The 20,935-nt window shown below is 34.3% G+C and overlaps 3 protein-coding genes across 4 annotated transcripts; 1 reads left to right on the forward strand and 2 right to left on the reverse strand.

Moving 5' to 3' along the window:
• Window positions 1–11,047: 11,047 nt before the first annotated feature.
• LOC127790155 (granule-bound starch synthase 1, chloroplastic/amyloplastic) lies at window positions 11,048–15,187 on the forward strand. Its single transcript, XM_052319453.1, has 14 exons — window positions 11,048–11,206; window positions 11,488–11,854; window positions 12,347–12,427; window positions 12,513–12,611; window positions 12,724–12,813; window positions 12,911–12,974; window positions 13,064–13,164; window positions 13,246–13,355; window positions 13,447–13,690; window positions 13,780–13,956; window positions 14,041–14,232; window positions 14,340–14,426; window positions 14,524–14,652; window positions 14,762–15,187. Exons 2-14 carry the CDS (start codon window positions 11,501–11,503, stop codon window positions 14,876–14,878), a joined length of 1,845 nt encoding a protein of 614 aa, XP_052175413.1. The 5' UTR covers window positions 11,048–11,206; window positions 11,488–11,500; the 3' UTR covers window positions 14,879–15,187.
• Window positions 15,188–16,254: 1,067 nt separating this feature from the next.
• On the reverse strand, window positions 16,255–17,864 carry LOC127793537 (60S acidic ribosomal protein P1-like). The gene is made up of 4 exons (XM_052324282.1): window positions 17,394–17,864; window positions 17,082–17,188; window positions 16,769–16,985; window positions 16,255–16,564 (listed from the first exon to the last, which is right to left on the reverse strand). The coding sequence occupies exons 2-4, from the start codon at window positions 17,151–17,153 to the stop codon at window positions 16,509–16,511; spliced, it is 345 nt and encodes a 114-aa protein (XP_052180242.1). The 5' UTR covers window positions 17,154–17,188; window positions 17,394–17,864; the 3' UTR covers window positions 16,255–16,508.
• A 155-nt stretch (window positions 17,865–18,019) lies between these two features.
• On the reverse strand, window positions 18,020–19,855 carry LOC127793538 (60S acidic ribosomal protein P1). 2 transcript variants are annotated; one of them, XM_052324283.1, is made up of 4 exons: window positions 19,725–19,855; window positions 19,487–19,587; window positions 19,154–19,363; window positions 18,020–18,330 (listed from the first exon to the last, which is right to left on the reverse strand). In XM_052324283.1, exons 2-4 carry the CDS (start codon window positions 19,553–19,555, stop codon window positions 18,277–18,279), a joined length of 333 nt encoding a protein of 110 aa, XP_052180243.1. In that variant the 5' UTR covers window positions 19,556–19,587; window positions 19,725–19,855; the 3' UTR covers window positions 18,020–18,276. The 2 variants fall into 2 exon arrangements, with proteins under 2 accessions (XP_052180243.1, XP_052180244.1); XM_052324284.1 differs by having other exon boundaries at window positions 19,487–19,577; window positions 19,725–19,800.
• Window positions 19,856–20,935: the final 1,080 nt, after the last annotated feature.

Raw genomic sequence — 20,935 nt, forward strand, 5'->3', positions numbered from 1 at the left:
CTCTTTTTAAATTAATAAATTATGTTAAATATGCATATAAAATTCATTAAACTCTCATTTTTATCTTTTTATTTTTTTTTCTATTGATAAAGTTCATAGTTGAAAAAAAAAAAATTTAAAGCCCGCAAGTAAAAATTCTTAGGTCCTCCCCTGAAAGACATGGGCATCAACAGAGTCTTCCTCCAAATTTATCTTTGTATTTGCCAATATCTTTGCAGCACCATTTGCTTCTTTGACGAGTGACTGCCCAAACAATTATTAGGCACAAGAAACTCAACAGGTCCAAGTATCTGTTTAAGGGGTATTACCATCAAAGGCAACCAAGTTCCATGGCTGCGGCCATACGTTTTTGTGTGTATATATATATATATATATGTATTTTTGTGTGTGTACTCGGGGGATAGAGAGAGAGATGGAGAGATGGGTGTGAGAGAGATGGGCAACTGCAACTGTGAGCTGTGGGGGAGTAAAAGAGAAGGAAGATGGGTGTGGATGTGGGTGACTGTGAAGAGTAAAATAGAATTTTTGAAAAATATTAATGAATTTTAGCAAGAATGGCCGTGAGGAGTAATAGTGTGGGCTATGAATAGAATTTCCCTAAAAAGAATAATGGTAGAGAAATTCTATTTGCAACATGTTTTGCTCTTTACATCCATTTTCTACTAAAATTGAATGTAATAAAAATAACTTAAAAAGGAACACCCATTTTACCCATTTTTACCCTTTTAAATATGCAATCACCTTATATTACCTTATCTTTCTACATTTTAAAAATCAAAAAATTTAATATTTCCTAAATTTCAAGGTTCAAGAAGTCTTCTAGAGTTGGAGAGGGTTGTTTTATCCTGTACTCTCTAGTTTCAAAGTTTTGTGAATATTTTTTATTTAATATTGAATTCTTAAATAATGTTATAGATTCATAATTTATCCAAAAATGAAATGAAGTTATATTTTTGTAATATATATCTTATAATATTCATTATATATTTATATATTTTTCTTATTTCATGTTGATTGGGCAATATCTAATTCTAATGCAAACTAGCAACAGTAAATAGGCATGAGCAATATCTAAGTTTAAAAAATAAAAGTTATATTTTTATAATTAAAAAATATTATTTTAAATTATAGAAATAATGTCCATGTCTCCTCTTTTTACTGGGCGTGGGCATTTTGAAATTGAAATAATTGAATTTATGTAAAAAATTAAATTAAACCAACCAATTAAATAAAAAAATCTAACAAACTGAAAATCAAAAAAATTGAACAAATACGAAAAAAACTAAACCAACCAAAAAAACTAAACAAATACTAGAAAAACCGAACTGACTGAAAAAATAGAAAAAAATGAAAATAAGTGTTATTCGAATAAAAAAATTACTAAATTAAAAATAACTTTTACTCAATTAAACTTTGTGAGCAAATTTTAATTTAAAAATTTCCTTGATTTAAAAGATTTGCTACTTAAATAAAAATAATATTATTCAATTAAAAATTTTCTCTTATTTGAATAAAAATAATATTACTTAATTAAAAAGTTTCTCTTACTTGAATAAAAATGATATTTCAGTAAGTTCAATTATTTTGATTTTTTTCAATACGAAAACTAAATTGAATCAAAATAATCAAAATTGTCAAATTTAAAAATTAAACTGAATTGACCCTTAGTCTGAACCAAATTAAACCGATAATTTTTATTAGTTTAGTTTATTTATTCCTCACTTGTTGTTTAAATATAGTAATTAATTTATTTGACTAAAAATCTTATCTTTTGAGTCAGATGTCAAAATTATCGAGTTTGACCATCGTGCGAAACTCCCCCCATTTTTGGAAAATCTATACCTTAAAAGTCCAAAAAAAATATTTTAAACCTTTATTGAAATTTAACCTATGACACAATAATTTCAATTAAATCAAAATTTTGCACAACCCAACTGTTTAACATAAAATTAGTCTCTGATCATGCATTACAATTAATTATTTTTTATACGATAAGGCAGCTACCAATTCTCTTAATTTAATTAATCTCTTGATATTATATATATGGAACACCCAAACTTCAACGCGATTGCGTCTAGAAGAACTTGGGCTCGAAGCAAAGAAAGTTGACTGATTAAACAACGGGCAATCCGCGAACGAGACTAAGATTAAAACAAACAACCAATCAAACTAATCGAATGACTCTACAATACGAATATCCCAACAAATCAAATCTAGTAAGGAATTATGGTTTCGAAACAGTGGACGCCGTCCAACTCCGGCGCGAACCTCTGCCGCCGGCGCTGCTGATTTGACTTTGACTTGTCGACATCCTTCGGAGTCACCGTCGATGATTTCCCACCATTATTGTCCTTCTTCAGACCTTCACTAATAATCCCTGGCGGCGAGGCCGACCGGACCTTGCTTTCTTTCGCCCCAACCCAAGAAAAACTAACAAACTTCTTCTGGCCCAAGGCTTCGGCCGAGAGGGCGTCGAACGAACTGAAAATCAACATCATCATCGTAGTTCCCTTAACTTGAAGATTAATCAGAGATCGATCCAATCCCCTCTTTGAAGAGCGCCCTAGTTAAGCTGCGGCTCTGAACGATCCGATAGGGAGGAAAAGGAAATCGTTGTTTGAAAAGTTTCTTGACGATGAGAAGAAAACTTGTTTGCGAGATGTTTATACAGGTGGAGAAGTTTCTGGAATCCAATCAGGAAGAGGATTAGGAACGTGGAAGGAAAGTCAGTGAATTATACCAGGATTTGGCTGGCTTGTTCTGGACGAGGCTGGAAGCTTTGCCCGAACACGTTTGGAAGGTGCATTCATTCGTATCTTAAAAGTTATATTTATTCGAAGTTATGTTTTGTAAGTTTAAAAGAGTTTTAGAGTTTAGCGATTCTGCGGTCAACATAATATTTACCCGGGTAAATCGAGAGGGCGAGGGGGGGCGGGCCCATTGGACGTGAGACCCACACCCACGTCCTTAGAGTTTAATTTTTTTAAATTAAAAATTTACTTAATTTTAATAATCATTTTTTTATCATTGATTATTTCAATAGACACGAGATTTATATTGAAAATAATAAAAAAATTAAGAATTAAAATTATAAGAGTAAAAATTCTCTTTTGATTATTTTATATTAATTAAAATAAATAGATGTAGCAAAGAAATAAAATGAGGTGTTATATTATTTTGACTTGTAATTGTAATGTCAAATCAGTTAAGGGCAGAGTCACCTTTCGTGCGTTTTCATACTTAAAGTAGTCTTTAAATAAGTGTATATAATATAAATAAAGTAAATTTATAATAAATGTAAAATTATTACAATAGAATAGAATAATTATTTTATTTTATCATTATATTTGATACAAAAAGAAAGAGAATAAAACTATAGCGGCCTTCTCCGGATAATTCCATTACCATAAAACATCCGAAAGGAGATCATTACAAAAATAATATAGAACAATATAACTTAACACCACAACTTCAACTTTGATGTCAACAATAGAAGCCATAACATAAGTTTACATTATTATGGCATTATGGCCTACACAAAATGAATACAAGGGCACTAATGAAACTACAAAATAAAAATCTATTTACAACGCGCCTTCATCAAAACTATCAACACAGACATTTTCGTTGAGAATGTCTCGATACACTTATAAACTTGGGCTCAAGCCCCACTAAACTCGCCCCCAACGATCTCCTTGCCCTTGTCTGGAATAACAAGATGAGCCACAAGACTCAACAAATATATTAACAAGAATGGAAGACGGATAACAAAATAGAGTACATCTGACTCCCCAATACAATTTAAACACATCCTTCCATTCTCATTATTAATACCATTCCATGCCATCATTATTATGGATTTAAGTAACATTTCATTTCTCATAGTCACATAGATCTCTATACATCGCATTAGCTCACACAGCCTTCCATAAACATGGATCACATTAGCTCTCAAAGCCATTTATTCACGTGCATGTATGCATACATATATATATATATAAATCAATTGCCACTCATTGGTTTGAGCATCGCCTATCGGGCTATATGACCACCTCACTCACGTCAGGTGCTCCATAGATATCCTTTTCTTTTTCCATCTGTGAAACAAAGCTGTCGCACCAAAATAATAGTAATAGAGCGTAAATAATAATGCCATGCAAATGCTCATGAGATCTCACATAAATATAATATATATGCTCCATTATAAAAGTGTACACATCACGCACACCATGCACATTTAGCATTTCAATAACATATTCATTCATGAGCCCCTTCCTATGCATATGTATATCATCAAACACATCCTAGTATTTTAAAGGATTGAGTGATGCTAGAGGAAGTAAGTAACCACAACTCAGGTCAACAATCATGATTAATTTGGATTGAGAAAAGATTAACCAACTCAAATCATAATCAAAGTATATGATATTATATATCAAATCAAAGCCCTCGAAGTCTAAATTATAACACTTCAAACGGATCTCAATTTCGACTTCTACATCAAAAGTTATGGTCAAAACAATATAACATGCGCAGTGCTAAAAAAATATGAATAATAGACTTTTAAGGAAGGATTAGTCAACTGATCAACCCCAATTAGTCAACTAGACCGAGGGCTGGCACTAAAATATGAGAAAACAAGCTTATGTTGAGTCGACTAAACCCCAAAATTAGTCTACTCAACGTACACAAAACACACGAAATGGACCCAAAACAATCACCATTAGCTTCCTAACCCACAAGTGTCATTTCTTAAATGAAAAATAGGGTGAACGAGCTCCAACGAGACTAACACCAAGACCAAACAAAAGTTTTGACATAACATACAGTTTGAAGAAAATATATAATCGATACCAAAAATTATTTTTATCAATGAGGGAATCAAGAACCATGAAATTTTTCGACATCACCATAGAAAATAAGGAAAATTTGCACAAAATAAAATAAGAGTACAAAAAGAACTTGCTTTAAATGGTGTAACTTCAAGAGATGAAAAACACTCTCAAAAACTGCAAATCTTCACTTGAACTCCAACCAAAAGTAATAAACGAAGAGAATAGAAGAAAAAAAATCAAGAGGAAGAAAAAGAGATTCACGAGAAGGAAAACAAAGAGAAATTGAGAGAGAAAAAAAGAAGTGTTAAGAAAGTAAGAGAATATGGGGTGGAAGTGGACTGCTGCCAACTCTGGCCACCTCTTTTTTTCCTCTTCTAAAATTGTCCTCCACTACACACACACCACACTTAAATATCTATGCTCTTTTTGGTCATTTCTCATCTCTTTTTTATTTTTTTCCTTTTATTTAATTCAATCTCACATTATATATATAGGCCTAAGCCCAAATCAAAAATCCACACATATTGGGTCCAAGCCCATTTAGCCCATAACTTTAGACTCTCCCACACATTTATTATATTCATTAATTGCTTTTTATCAATAGATAAATTATTTTCACAACTAATTGAGATAAAAATTTAAATACCTGAAATAAATTATCAATAATGCTTAAATCCACTAATGAGTCGCTACAACTGTTATGTTTCATTATTATATATTAATTTTTAAATAAAATTAATTTAAGTTTGGTCTTAATTTACCCTCATGCCACGGATCAAACGTGGTCTTAATTTTATAAAGATTATTAAATTATTTTCATGATTAACCTTATAATAATTAAAACACTGTTATAGTCTGAGTCACTTATCCAAGGGCTAAATTATTCCTTGTGTTTTGATTAAAATTACCATAACACCCCCCTCAATTAAACCAAAATTAAGTTAGATTTAAGTGAAACTAAGCAAAATTTAATTCAAATAATCTAAATAATAAGAAACCGAAGGCGGAAAGCCAAGAACCAAAGGACGCACAAGAGAAAACAGAGTGTTTTCTGTTCGATCGGGAGAGCAATTCGCGAACGAGAGTAAGATTAGAAGCAAACAATCAACGAATCTGATAATTTCATTAACTGGATCTTGGATGCAATTTCCAAGATCGTCCACAACTAATGGCAAATTTGAACAAAAAAGTAATCATCAGTTTAACAAATCTAAATGATCTAGTAAGGAATTATGGTTTCGAAGCAGTGGACGCCATCCAACTCCGGCGCGAACCTCGTCCGCCTGCGCTGCTGATTTGATTTTGACTTGTCGACATCCTTCGGAGTCTCCTTCGTCGTCGATTTCCCAACCTTATCCTTCTTCAGACTCCCAACTACATCCTTCCGATCGCCATCAACCACCGAACCTTCTTTCGCCAGAAAGCAAGGAAAATTGAACTTCTTCTGGCCCAAGACTTCGGCCGAGAGGGCGTCGAACGAACTGAAAATCGACATCATCATGGCTGCCTTAACTTGAAATACGATCCCAAAATACCACTTGAAAACTTAATCGGAGATCGTAAGCAAGCTGCGGCGCGCTGGGAGCAATTAGAACTTTCAATTCAGAGAGCCAATCGTTGTTTGAAAGGCTTTGACGAGAAGAGAGGCTGGCGGGCGGGTTAGTTTTATAGGCGGGGGGAGCGGGGGGGAAATTCTGGAAGCCAAGACCTGGGTGGATTGGGTGAACGCGGAGGAGAAGTCATGTTGTTCCGGGGCTTGACCCACGCGGGATGCAAAGAGGCGTTGAAGTAGACGCTTCGTAATTATTAGTCGGTTGAGTTGACTGATGAGTTGGCGTTTTTCTGGACGAGGCTGGAAGCTTATGGGTGGCGCGTCGTGTCTTCTGGTAGTGGGTCGACACGTGTAATAATTCCACGTGGGATGCTAAGCCGGTTGAAATGTCCGCGCAGACCAGGCGTCCAACCACTGCTGACTGGTACTTTGTTTCGGCCAAATTCAATTAATTTTTTAGGATACCGTCCGCCGTTTGGTTTGTCTAAGTACGAAGTACTCGCTGAGGTGCGCAGAAATAGAAGTGAAATTGTCCTAAATGACTTGCGATTTTTTTATTTGAGTAGTCAATGGCAAATTGAACTGATGGAAAAAAAAAACACTGAACATGTTAGTGGATTATGGTTTCATTCGACATTGACATATAAAATTAATTATTCATACACTTAAAATTTGATTTTCTTCAATTGCCGAAATCACCCAAATCCCATGTGTTCAAGAGCAATGTTCTTATAATCAAACCAAATATCGAATCAAAAAAGGGATTATTCATGGTTTAGTGACTAAATCAAGGTTAAATTGGGGTCGAACCGATCAAATAAGCTATTGAAATGGTCACTAAGAGCCTAAAGTTTGCTTAATGACTAAACTAGTTTTACTTTTTTAAACAACACAAAATGCCATTGTTTTAAGCAATTACAAAGTTTTAATCAAGACTGATTGAACCATATTAGTTTTGATGACTAGTGTTTCGATAGCCAATTCACCGATTTCCATAAGGTAATTTTTAAAAATTATTTTTTTGGGTTAAGTTAAATTATTTTTCTCTCTAACTCATATTTAAACTAGTCTAGCTAGTTGACGACCGATCTTGTTTGACTTTAAAATACATTGTTCAAGAGTGTTTCTACCATGTTTAGAAATAGTTGGCAATTGACATTTATAGTTTCTACTTTGTAAGAAAAACTTTAAATAAGATGAGTTTTGATGTGGTAGTGAAATTAGTTGCAAGTTCATGAGTTCAAAATTTTTGCACATAATTTTTGTTTTTTTTAAGTAAAATATACAAAGTGTATTTTAAAATATCACTTTATTAATATAATTTTATAACACGAAAATAAAATATTTACTTGTATAATAGATAAAATAACCTTTAAGTATGACTAAATCCATATTTTTGCCTCTTTATTTTGATATTTTTTTTGTATGATTACTCAAATTTTTTGTTATTTCAATTACACTCATAAATTTACATTTTTAAGTGAATTTATTCTCTATACTTTGATATTTTATTTATGTTGCAAGCCTAACATTTCGTTGTTTTAATTACACTCTTATATTTATATTTTTGAGTCGATTTAACTTCTGTATTTTAATGTGTAAAAAAAATATAAAATAAAATAAATCAATTTAACCTCTATTTTTGTAGATGTCAAAATATATAAATTAAATCAATTCGAAAATGTAGATTAATAGATGTAATAAAAAAATAAAAAATTCATATTACCACACAAAAAATGTGAATGTATAAGAGTTAAATTAATTTTAAAATACAAATATAAAAATATAATAAAAATAATAAAAATTTTAAATAATGACATAAAAAAATATAAAAACAAAAATATGAATCTTCCCTTCCTTGACGAAGGAGTCGCAACTGGCGGCCCCAACAACGGTCCTTCGACGCTGGAAATGGAGCCTCACATCATGTCGGCTGGGCTAAACGGACCGTCGTTGTCAACTCTGTAGCTTGGGCTTGTCTTTGGGCCATGCACTATGAAGATTGGGCCAACTTCACTGTTCCACTTGATGGTTGATAGGACCATCGTTGTCAACTCTGTAGCTTGGGCTTGTCTTTGGGCCATGCACTATGAAGATTGGGCCAACTTCACTATTCCACTTGATGGTTGATAGGCCCATTATCCACAACTCGAGGGGTTGGCAGCCCATTTCAATCGAGTTGGATCAAACCTAACGACCGCAATAATTTTGGTGCAATCGATTGAATGTGGGCCCATCACTTGCACTATCAAATCACTAATAAAGATGATATCTTTTCAAACATATTGACAGATTAAAATCCCAAGAATCCCGTGACGCCTGAGTGTCGTTTTAGCAATTATAAGCCCCCCTGATGGGATTTTTTTTTTTTATTTGCTTAGAATTTAAAATTTATTATTTAAATAAATCATCTTTAAACATGGGCATAAATTAAAAAACACCAAAAGGGGTTTTATTTAAAATAACAGAATTTAAAATATAAATATTTTGTAATTATCATTTTAAATAGTGTTATGCCATTTTCCTCCCTCCAATAGGAAGGTTAGGGTTATTATTTGATGTATTATAGATAAAAATTAAAAATTGGAAATAACTTCCTAAATCTAAAAAGATTTGTAATTTTCCCTAATTGAGTGGGTTTCAAACTCAATCAACCAAAAATTCTTCTAAATGTTCTAAAAAATAATAAATATTATACATAAAAATCCTAATCTTAATAAATCCTGATGCATTAGGATAAATATTATTTATATGAATAATAATCATAGTAAATCTCAAAATATTAGGATAAATATTTTTTCAAAAACTCTTGAAAATGTCTTTAGTTTCATAATTACTCCAATACCCCACTAATACAACCAATGGTAGCAGTGACACATACTCGCTAGAGAGCCACTCCACTGATGTCATCATGCTTAAACCAATAAAGGACACGTGGCAGATATGTATCAACATATCGACTAACCTGTTGTTCAATGAAGATTTTTCGTACTCATCGACATCAATCATCGCTCCAAGAATCATGGAGATAGGGGCTATCTCGAACCCCTCGAAAATGATTATCATATCCATATCGATAAGATTATAGCTCTACAAGGGACAGGATGGGAATCCCGACGATTTGAAAAGGAAATCCTTATCTTAGCAAGAGGATAAAAAGAAGGCAATAGGAATGGGTAAAGAATTCGACTCTCTTTTTTCCTAAGTTCTTTACTATATACTGAGAACTAAAGATACATCGGTGAAGTGACTTGATCGTCGAAGTGATCCCGAGGGAGTAAGTTCTCGATATCATCTCTTTGCAGGTACCTAGTCCGAGGTAAAGAAAAGTGATCGGCCACCGCATCATCAATTATAAAATATATAGTCCTTGATATTAGTTTTAATACAATATTTAAGTTTTCAGTGTCTGATCCGTTAGAGCATTTGTATAAGAATTTTTTTTGTATTTTCTAATTGTTCTTTTTTTTTTAACAAAATTCAACCGACTTGAACAATGTTTTATGTGATAAATTTATTATTATATTTAAAAATATATTATTAAATATAAACCATTAGTCAATCACATAATTTTCATTATCATTGTCAATGGGTGAATCAAATAGCTAGTGACTACGGGGCTTCAAACTTATCACAATTCCACACCAACACGTCAATCACTCAACTCACAGATAATAAGCGGTAGGCAGCATATAAAAAAAAGAAACATATGGAAAAAAAAATAAAAATTTTATCAAATTATTCTCCAAGTTGCATCCGTCTAACTCTCGATTCATTCCAGCTTAAAATAATCTAAGTTTAATGGTATATATTTGGTTCAACAAATTATCTATTAGCATGAGAATGTCAAGCACGAGATTATTGAAGATAAATTTTAAATATCTTAACTCCGATTATTTTTAAAAACTTTAAATTAGGCATTATATATTTATAACTTGTACGATGAATTTACCTTCAATTTAAATTAATTAATTTTAAAATTATTAAAATATTTCGAATATCCCGACCCTCTTCACCTGTATAAAGTTAGGACATTCTTTAAGTAAATAAAAAAAATTCAAAATATTTATAAATATTAATTTGTTATAGTAATTTAAAATTTTAAAATTATACCAAAGGAATTATAAGTACTCATATCGAGGGAGAATTATTTTAATAATTAAATCTATATATCATCCCTTAACACTCACACAACACATGATGAAAAGTCATCTGTATTAATTGTCATGAAAAATAAAATCGCTAAATCTATATTTTTTATATAATTATTTAAATTTTTTATTATTTTAATTATACCTCAAATTAACCAAAATAAAACTTAAAAAAAAAAAAATCACAACCACCCAAATTATCACGAATTACGTGCCACAAGATTGCCATTTTAGTTTATTTAATTTAAATTCTTTTTTTTTTTTTTTTTTAGACGGTTGGGTAGAAGCACCACAAATCAGTCTTTGGTGTCGTTTAGCTCAACATGCCGGAAAAAATCTTGTGGGGGCGTATCAAATCGTGCGATGCTCACCGCCTGCGACTGACCCCCACAGATCCTGCTGCCCTGCTCCCTCGCATATTCGCAGCTGTGCTCCCGCGGACCCCACTTCATGTGATTCTACGGCCCAAAATTCGTTGGAATGAATTTCTGCCACTAGCAATCCGCCACGTGGAGGGAAAATGGGGCCCATTGAAAATGCTACAAGTATGGGCGCTCCTGCCCTCCGTTTATTCACCGCTTCAGTGCTCAGTCGTCGCTGCTTCCGAAGCTGCTATCTTCAACAATCCCCAGAGAGGAAATAGGGGAATTGAGATAAGGAGGAGAGAGGTAAGATCTTCTTCTAATATAATTTGCATCATCTACGAACGCAGATCAATTAGCCGAAGAAGTTTGTTCGTATAGATTGATTAATTTGGTTTGTTTCTTCTTCTTCTTCTTCGTGGATTTGTTTCTTTTGGATTGATTAGGGGACTGTTTTTAGGTTTACAGTGGATGATATGTTGATTTCTGCATCTAACTTGTGTTCTCTTGAGAGTTTCGGCTTTCTTTAATTTTTTAAAGATCTGAAACTGTGGAAATGTTGTGATTTGCTTTTGCGTTTGTGGCAGAGTTTCGGGATAAATGGCAAGCGTCACCACTTCACAGTTCATATCAAGGAGCTCTAACTTCAACGCAAAAGTTGCGGGTGGATCGGATCCTAAGGCAACACTAGCAGAAAATGGCAGCAAGCTTGTGACTCACAGTGGACTGAGATCTCTCAACAGGTTGGATGTCCTACAGCTGAGAACCAATGCTAAGGCTGGCGCCAAGCAATTGAAGAAGAACGGATCCAGTACGGAAACCTCCAGGGCGTGGCAAGGTGCGATTAAGTGCGGATGTGGAATGACCTTGATCTTTGTTGGAGCGGAGGTTGGTCCGTGGAGCAAAACTGGTGGACTCGGTGATGTTCTTGGAGGACTCCCACCGGCCATGGCGGTACTCAAACCAGCCTACTCCTTTTTTATATTTACAGGGTTAACTACAGAACTGCATAACGGTTGCAAATAATTTTAACTTTTCATTAAATTTACTGTAACGCATCTGCTCGGATCATTATCCTAGTAAAGATCTTCCCAACTTTTAGATTTTCATAGATTTTTTCTTGCAAAAATCGCCAATACTTCCCAAGAGTATGATGAATATTTTAGAGATTTTAGTATAAAAAGATCAACTATGATGAATAATGTTAGAATTAGTTTCAATTGAAAATCTGTGGAAAAATATATACAATTGAAGTAGATAATTGTTTTGAGTTAAACATGGTTCAAGTAAATTTTTGTAAAATGAGAATAAGTTCAATAAAAAGTGAATGTTGTGTTGAATCTTAGATAAGTTTCTTTAATTATCTTTTTAAGTTTAACCCACTCTATTGTTGTTCCACAAGTTTTAACATCTTGCCATCTGATACTGAGTTTCACACTTCCCCAGGCTAATGGACACCGAGTTATGACAGTGTGCCCACGCTATGACCAGTATAAGGATGCCTGGGATACAAACGTGGTGCTGGAGGTAACTTCTTCTCTCTGAACTTTCTGGATAACTGTTCAATTTGCAATTGCTTGTCGATCCTTACGAGAATCAAATTTTCATGTAGATCAAAGTTGGGGACAGAGTTGAAACTGTCCGGTTCTTTCACTGCTACAAGCGAGGTGTTGACCGTGTTTTTGTAGACCACCCAATCTTCCTCGAGAGGGTATAGCTTGCTTCAATAGTTCCATCTTGTGTGTACCTATATTTTCCAACTTGTGTACATATGTGCGTGTTAAGAAAATTCGAAGACAAGTAGCTCATGTCTATCTTTGTAGGTATGGGGAAAAACCGGATCCAAAATATATGGTCCCAGAGCTGGACTGGACTACAAAGACAACCAACTTCGCTTCAGCCTGTTGTGCCAGGTTTGACTTCTTTGAGTTAGTTCAGCTTGAAAGCTTACTCTGCCCGCTTGTTTTTGGTGGCAATTGTGTATCTAATTGGAATTCTTATTTGTTCCAGGCAGCTCTTGAAGCACCACGAGTTCTGAACCTAACCAGCAATAAATATTTCTCTGGACCATATGGTTTGGCCTCTAATACATACCTCGAATGAATCCTTATTTACTTTTTGGACAAAATTGTTTCATCTGATAGAAGTATTTCTACTTCTCAGGGGAAGATGTTTCCTTTATCGCTAATGATTGGCACACTGCTCTTCTTCCCTGCTACCTGAAAACTATGTATCAAGCAAGGGGAATTTACAAAAATGCCAAGGTAAAGTTTCATTTTACCTTCGACATGCATATTTCAGTGGAGACCGAAGTATTGAACTGTCACAATTAATGATTTTTTCAGGTTGTCTTTTGCATTCACAACATTGCGTACCAAGGCAGGTTTGCCTTCTCGGATTTTTCATTTCTGAATTTGCCAGACCAGTTCAAGGGCGCTTTCGATTTCATCGATGGGTATGTTTGTTCCTTGGTTATATGAAAGCAAAAGTTTGTTCGTAGTGTAGTTCTTATAAAATTTGTGCACGTCTCTTTTCTGATTTTGCAGGTATGACAAGCCTGTGAAGGGACGGAAGATTAACTGGATGAAGGCAGGAACGCTGGTATCAAACAGGGTTGTGACAGTGAGCCCATATTATGCTCAGGAATGTGTTTCAAGTGTAGAGAAAGGCGTGGAATTGGATAACATCCTTCGCATGGTTGGCATCACTGGTATTGTGAATGGCATGGATGCACAAGAGTGGAACCCAGCCACTGACAAATATATCTCTCCAAAATACAATGCTGCAACAGTACGTTTCCATGAGCACATGCATGTTTACAGCTTCTTTCCCAGTTTGTTCAAACTGGTGGATAATGTACCATTATTACCAAATTTCAGGTGATGGATGCCAAACCCCTTCTGAAAGAAGCACTCCAAGCAGAAGTTGGGTTACCTGTTGATAGGAATATTCCTGTGATAGGTTTCATTGGTAGACTTGAAGAACAGAAAGGTTCGGATATCCTTGTGGCAGCCATTTCCCAGTTTATTGAAGAGAACGTTCAGATAATTATCCTTGTAAGCATCACCCTGTAATGACTAATACCGCCGCTTCTGTTGCTAAAATGAAAATTGGAATAATTGTTTCTGGTATCCTTCTAGGGGACTGGCAAGAAGCACCTGGAGAAACAGATTACAGATTTGGAGAAATTGTATCCTGATAAAGCCCGTGGAGTGGCAATGTTCAACAGCCCGTTGGCTCATAAGATCATTGCTGGGGCAACTTTCATGTTGATCCCAAGTAGATTTGAGCCGTGCGGTCTCGTTCAGCTGCACGCCATGCGATATGGAACGGTACTGGCCTCTTTGACTCATCTTGCCAATTTGGCATTTGTACTGGATTCATATGTATATCCGCAGCATGGAATCAAATATGAAATACTGGTGGCTTTTTGATGCAGGTTCCAATTTGTGCCTCAACTGGTGGGCTGGTTGACACCGTCAAAGAAGGTTTTACAGGATTCCATATGGGTTCCTTCAATGTCGAGGTAAATGGTGTATGCCATACTTTTTGAGACAATTTGATCAAAATTAATTTGTTGGGATTGTGAAGTATGTGACCCATTCGTGCAAATCTGTAATCAGTGCAAAGCTGTGGATCCTGTGGATGTTAAAGCACTGGCAACCACCGTGAAGAGAGCACTCAAAGCCTACAACACCCCTGCTTTGGCAGAGATTATCCAGAACTGCATGGCTCAAGACCTCTCATGGAAGGTGAGTCACATCTGTAAGGCAACTCTGGTTCCTAGCCCGTAATATCCTTTTTCACAATGTAACGATGTTGCCCCCTTTTCCTTTCCCTTTTCCTTTTCGAATTAAACAGCAACCTGCTAAGAACTGGGAGAAGTTTCTGCTGAGCCTTGAGGTTGCTGGCAGCGAAGAGGGCATTGATGGGGAGGAGATAGCTCCTCTTTCTAAAGGGAACGTCGCAACTCCTTGAGTGCGCTTAAAGCTGTCCCTGGGGCTGCTAGTTTTGATCCATTACTACTATGGATGCTACTAACATAATTCCCAAGGGTATAAGGATGGATGTTATGTTGGTTATCTTCTCTCAACGAACAACTGCGGGCTGGTATACGTATAATAATTAGGGCGTTTTCCTTGGCGAGTAGGTGCAGTTCCGGTTGATGTACATTCCATCATTAAAACTACTAAAAAGAGACCCATCTGTGTGTCTCTTTGGTTGTATCTATAATCTTTCGATTGGAAGCAGCCTTCCCCTCAAATAAATTAAGTCTTTATCAAAGTATCCCAATCAAGTCCTCTAATCCACCTCAATTAAATTGTAATTTGATAGTACAATCACATTTAATGTTTTCTCAAACACGTATGGGCTCAACAGCAACTCCAAAAGTTCAAACTATGATAAAGAATAAAAATGAGAAAATAGTACTTTTTAAAAATAGTAAAAAAATGAATATATAGGAGAAATATGTAAATAAAAAAATAATGAGTTTTTTTAAATATAAAACATAAATTTTATCAATCATTTAATTAGACATAAACACAAATTATTTTTATTTTTAATATGATCGGAAATAAAAATAAAAATATTTTTATTTAATATTTTTAATAATACAAGACAGATCCAAATTTTTTAAAATTACAAAATAACTTCAAAACATTTTTTTGGGTGTTTCTTATCATTTTTTGTTACAGAATTATGACATCTTTTTTAAACTTTTTAATATAAAATATTTTATACTTGGAACTTAAAAACATTTTTCCAAAAAAGTACGTAAAATAAAAACACAACAATTCTCACCAACTGAACTTCAGATAAAATGAACCACTATTCTAAATAAACACTGCTTAACAAAGTTCAAAACAACTTCAATCTTTCAATCTACTCGCCTCAAAGAAAAGAAAAAAATAAATCTAACCCATAACTTAACTAATTAGGGGATCAAAAACTATAAAGGGACTGTTTGTTGCAGCTTAAAAGCTGTAACTTTTAGTTTCTAACTTCAAAAAAATTGAGATGTAGTGTTTGTTTTAATTTATAGAATTCTAACTTATAACTTTTACTAATTTTTAGAAGAAGTAGAAGTTGACTTTTTCAAAACTGAGGTATTCCAGCTTTTACAACTTCTGCTTAAATGATTATAGTTTTATGACAATTTTGCCCTTATTTTTAACAAAAAATTACCCTCTTATCTACGTAATCATGAGTTTTTTTTCTTCACCACCATCTCCATTTTTAAATCTCTTTCTCTCTCTTGCCATCTTCCTCTCTCTCTATATTTTAATTAATTTTTTTATAACACTTGAAACTTATACATATACACTAATTAATTTTTAAATTATCATTCTATAACTATTAAGAGTATTATGGACAATTATACAAAAATAAGTTATTTTACAGTTTATGATATCAAACACCACAACTACTTAACTACAACTTTTAAGAAGTGTTGTAAACAGATTCACAATTTATTCTAAGTTTTAGAAGATATAATCTAAGAAGATATAAGCTATAATTTCTTTAATTAAACTGCAACAAACGGAGCCGATCACTATGAGCTGAGAACGAAATATTGATCGTCGAGCGACCGTGAAAGGGGCAGCTTCTAATCATCAAACAAAGAAAAACCGATGTCTCCATCACTGTCATCCACAACTTCTACCTACAAAGATGTTCACAACCAAGATTAGTAACATATGCCATCACCATGTCATGTCTTATCAAGTTATATGTGTTTGTGTGTGTGTGACTATGATTAAAGATTAGCATATACATGTATCTTGTTGGAGGTTCTAACTGCTTTCAGTTTGTCAATCAATTACCAGAAGTTGTAACGCACAACGAAGAATTGTGGAGAACTCTTTCCCTTTGTGTCCGTAGGAGGAGCCGAAGGGGCGGCGGCCGAGGCCGAGTCAGCCGCAGGTGCAGCGGCAGTGGCAACAGCAGCGGCGCCACCACCAGAGCCAACGTTCAAGATGAGATCATCAACGTTCCTCTTCTGAACGAGCTTAGCAAAGAGGCTCGGCAGGTAGGGCTCCACCCTCACGTTCGCGGCCTTAATAATGGCATTAATTTTCTCCGCCTGTTCACAACAATCCAAAAATATATTCAACCATTTCGGATAAGAAAAATCCTTCCAAAACAATCTCGAGGAGAGAGAGAGAGAGCGGGAGGTTACTGTGATAGGAATTCCGTCATCGTAGAGAATCAAAATAGCGTAGGTGCAAGCAATCTCTCCGGCGTCAGACATTGTTTCAATACCGCTGATAGACAACTACAAGAAAACTGAAAGCAGCATTGTTCGATCAATTAGTCCATCGTTTGGAAGACCACCGAAAGACTGACTAAATGAAAATTAACTGAAAATCTACGTCTAGTCATGTCAGTGTCATGAATGTTGTCGCCAAAAGGAGGAGGAGGAGGAGGAGGAGGAGGAGAAGAAGGAGAAGGAGAGGGAGAGGGATTGAATCTCATCGCCGATGTTACCTACCTGTTGAAGACTGAAGATCGAGCTAAGCTTCTCTTTCTCTTCTTTTGCTGCAATGCTTGGTGAATTTGCCGGCAAATTTATATTAGTTGAAGAATCCTATTTGCATTGTGTTTTTGGATTTGTAATCTAATCACTAAATTATGGATTCCAAACCTATATCTATTAAACATTGAATTATTAATATTCATTAATTATTATATATTTATCATCCTTTGTTTATTGCTCTTGTATATATGACCCACCTATCGGGTGGGGACTGGGCCGTCCAAGCCCATTAGTGATCTCTTAAATAATTTAGGCCCATCCTTCGTGTATTGCTCTTGTATGGCCCACTCTATAGGGTGGTGACTGTGCCTTCCAAGCCCATTAGTGATCTCTTGAATAATTTAAATTTTAATAAACGTAACTTCTATATTGCTTATTTTATTAAAAGTTACATATAGAGTTTATTGGTATTTACTGTTCCTATAAAATTTTAACCTTAATTTTTAACTTTTATATTATTTTAGCAAAAGATGTTAAGCAACCTATAAATAACCAACATGAGATAAATCTCTCCAATAATTAACAAAAGAAGCAAGCTTCATGCATCATGAGCCTAAAAATTCATAAGCATAACCAATTAATAATACAAAAATAATCGCCAAGGTAAATTCTGGATAAAATGCACCAGTATTAGAATTAAAACCCCAACTCAACAAAGTTCAGAACAACTCCATCTCATTTTGACTCTTAATCTCTTGGGGGAAAAAAAAAGGAAAACCCTAGCCGAATTTGACCAAGAACACTAAAACAGATAATAGCTAAAACACTGAAGACAAAATTTTGAGGGCTGGACTGTGGGGTGTTGATAAAGGACAAGGCATGCTGAAAAGGGAAGCTCCTAATCAAACAAGGAGAATCCCATGTCTTCATCACTTTCCTCCTTAGGTTCCTCCTGCGAACACATTCATATCCAAGATCATCAAAAGTGTCACCAAGATTAATAACATGTATAATGCCTAGTTTTATCAAACTATGTAGTACAGAGAGTTACTACCAAATTCTAACTGTTCTAAGACTTATATCCAAATCATACACACTAGGACAAAACTAGTATGTTTCAAACATACCTCCAAACCTTTAATATTATTGCCTAACACAACAACATCACTTGGGTGCCTAATTTAGAAAATCAAAATTTTGTACCATAGTCTGGAAAAAGACTGACAAAGTCAATAGGGGTAATATTTAATAATGGGCCTGAGGATTCAAGAAGAGGGCATTGTCTTAACATAGCGATAATAGTGTTTTCAGGAGCATCAAAATGGATGGAGTATAAATGAATAAAAGAGCATTCTCCTTGTTTGGGAGAGGCAATAGTAAAGCCTATTTTGACTACCCAGATTAGAAGATAATACGTATTTTAAAAATAAATGGAAAACTCATTTTTATGTTCACCACATTAACTTTAATGATTCTTTAAAGTTCAAATTTGTCGTTCACTTGTAATCACACTATATTTTCAATAAAAGGATAAATTGATCAATTCAGTATCATTCCACAATTTCAATTTCCACTCATTTTCTTTCTGTTCCATTGCTAAATCTCTCCCAAACGAAACCTGAAGGGAAAAAAATCCTTTGATTCTGACGTGGGTTGACGCGCAAAGACAAAAACCATGTAATAACATTGATATGCTTGAGGCACTAATTACTTTCAGTTAGAAAAACAACGAGAGTATATAGTTGCACACAATAAATAATCAGAGAGAGCCATACCTTCTTCTCCTCCGCGGCAGGAGCAGCAGGGGCGGCGGCGGCACCGCCAGCAGCCGGTGCTGCAACGGCAACAGCAGCACCGCCACCAGAACCAACGTTCATTATTAGATCTTCAACGTTCCTCTTCTCAACGAGTTTAGCAAAGAGGCTGGCCCAGAAGGGCTCCACGCTCACTTTCGCCGCCTTAACAATGGTACTAATCTTCTCTGCCTATTCATGTAACCCAAAAACACATTTTCACGTATTCAATCAATTCGTGTAAGATAAATCCCTCTAAAGAACACGCGTAAAACCACACCAAAAAAAAAAAAAACTCAAGGTTTGGGACGTTACAGTGACAGGAATGCCCTCGTCGTAAAGCATCAAAATAGCGTAGGTGCAGGCAAGTTCTCCGGCCGACATCGTTCCCGTACCGCTAATAGATCTACAACAAACTAAAACCAAATTTTGATCAATTCAACGTCCGAAGAACGCCTATGGATCTATAAAAGAACTGAAAGTCGATATCTAATCAATGCAATCGATCATGATTCAAAGAAGGAGAACGCTCGAATGTTCTCGCTCGTATTACCTGATGAAGATGGGAGTTGAAGCCTCCTCTTCCAACTCTTCTGCTGCTATAATTAGGGTTTTCAGAGCGTTGCAGAACTTATATAGGCAAGTGGATAGGCCGTAAGCTAGGGCACAGAATTTAGTGGGCTGTTACTTGAGCTTCTAGTATAAAAAAAAAAAATTGGCACGTAGTATTTGTTTTAACTTATAAAATTTTAATTTATAGTTTCTATTAGGTTTTAGAAGGAGTAGAAGTTAGCTTTTTTTAAATTGGGTATCCCAACTTTTACAACTTCTACTTAAATGATTATATTTTTGTGACAATTTTACTCTTATTTTTAACAAATAATGACCATTTTATCTATGTAGTCATGGATTTTTCTTTTTCACTGTCATCTCCATTTTCAGATATCTTCCTCTCTCTCGTCATTTTCCTCTCTCTCTATACTCTAATTAATTTTTTTATAACACTTTAAACTTATACATATATACTAATTAATTTTTAAATTATCATTCTATAACTACTAAGTGTATTATGAACAATTATATAAAAATAAGTTATTTTAGAACTTATGATATCAAACATCACAACTACTTAATTATAACTTATAAGAAATTGCAACAAATAGGTTCACAACTTATTCTAAATTTTAAAACTTATAATCTAAGAAATTAGAAATTATAATTTTTTTAATTAAACTGTAACAAACGGAGCTAATGAAGTGCAGTCGTTGCTTTTCCAAAGCCCAGTATCAGGGGGAACTGGCCCCAAGCCCTTTATTGCTTTTGTATTGAGTTGCAACAAATGTGGCTCCCCCCCCCCCTCTCTAGCCCATGTCGAGCAAACTCGACGAGAGTAATAGAACATAATTATGAAAAATTATACTAATAACCAATATTAAGATTTACTAATAATAAATTTTATAAATTTATATATTAAAAGTTATATTTACCAAAAGATTCATATATATTTTTATTTATACGTTTATGTTTTATAATTTTAAAAAAATATTATTATTTTATTTTTATTTCATATATTATCCATTTTTCATCTTAATTTTCATGCAACTAAGGTCAAAATAAGAAAAAAAAAAGAGATAATACTATTATTGTCAAGCAATTGAAATAGAAAAGAGAACAGTGGTATATTCAATTCGGTTTCAAAATTTTATCTTTTAGTTTAGAGAGAGAAATTAAAACACAAATGCAATTTGATTATTTTATAAAAAA

Source organism: Diospyros lotus, chromosome 1, assembly GCF_014633365.1.
Source record: "Diospyros lotus cultivar Yz01 chromosome 1, ASM1463336v1, whole genome shotgun sequence".
Taxonomy (NCBI): domain Eukaryota; kingdom Viridiplantae; phylum Streptophyta; class Magnoliopsida; order Ericales; family Ebenaceae; genus Diospyros; species Diospyros lotus.

What these genes read in the sequence shown, in the direction of transcription:
- LOC127790155 (XM_052319453.1), top strand. Translation starts at nt 11,501, where the DNA reads ATGGCAAGCGTCACCACTTCACAGTTCATATCAAGGAGCTCTAACTTC. An exon ending in CAAAATACAATGCTGCAACA is followed by an intron (nt 13,691 to 13,779) that starts GTACGTTTCCAT and finishes ACCAAATTTCAG; the next exon opens with GTGATGGATGCCAAACCCCT. An exon ending in ACGTTCAGATAATTATCCTT is followed by an intron (nt 13,957 to 14,040) that starts GTAAGCATCACC and finishes GTATCCTTCTAG; the next exon opens with GGGACTGGCAAGAAGCACCT.
- LOC127793537 (XM_052324282.1), bottom strand. Translation starts at nt 17,153, where the DNA reads ATGTCTGACGCCGGAGAGATTGCTTGCACCTACGCTATTTTGATTCTC. An exon ending in ATGACGGAATTCCTATCACA is followed by an intron (nt 16,986 to 17,081) that starts GTAACCTCCCGC and finishes TGTTGTGAACAG; the next exon opens with GCGGAGAAAATTAATGCCAT. An exon ending in TCCTCCTACGGACACAAAGG is followed by an intron (nt 16,565 to 16,768) that starts GAAAGAGTTCTC and finishes CATCTTTGTAGG; the next exon opens with TAGAAGTTGTGGATGACAGT.
- LOC127793538 (XM_052324283.1), bottom strand. Translation starts at nt 19,555, where the DNA reads ATGTCGGCCGGAGAACTTGCCTGCACCTACGCTATTTTGATGCTTTAC. An exon ending in ACGAGGGCATTCCTGTCACT is followed by an intron (nt 19,364 to 19,486) that starts GTAACGTCCCAA and finishes TTACATGAATAG; the next exon opens with GCAGAGAAGATTAGTACCAT. An exon ending in CTGCCGCGGAGGAGAAGAAG is followed by an intron (nt 18,331 to 19,153) that starts GTATGGCTCTCT and finishes ATGTGTTCGCAG; the next exon opens with GAGGAACCTAAGGAGGAAAG.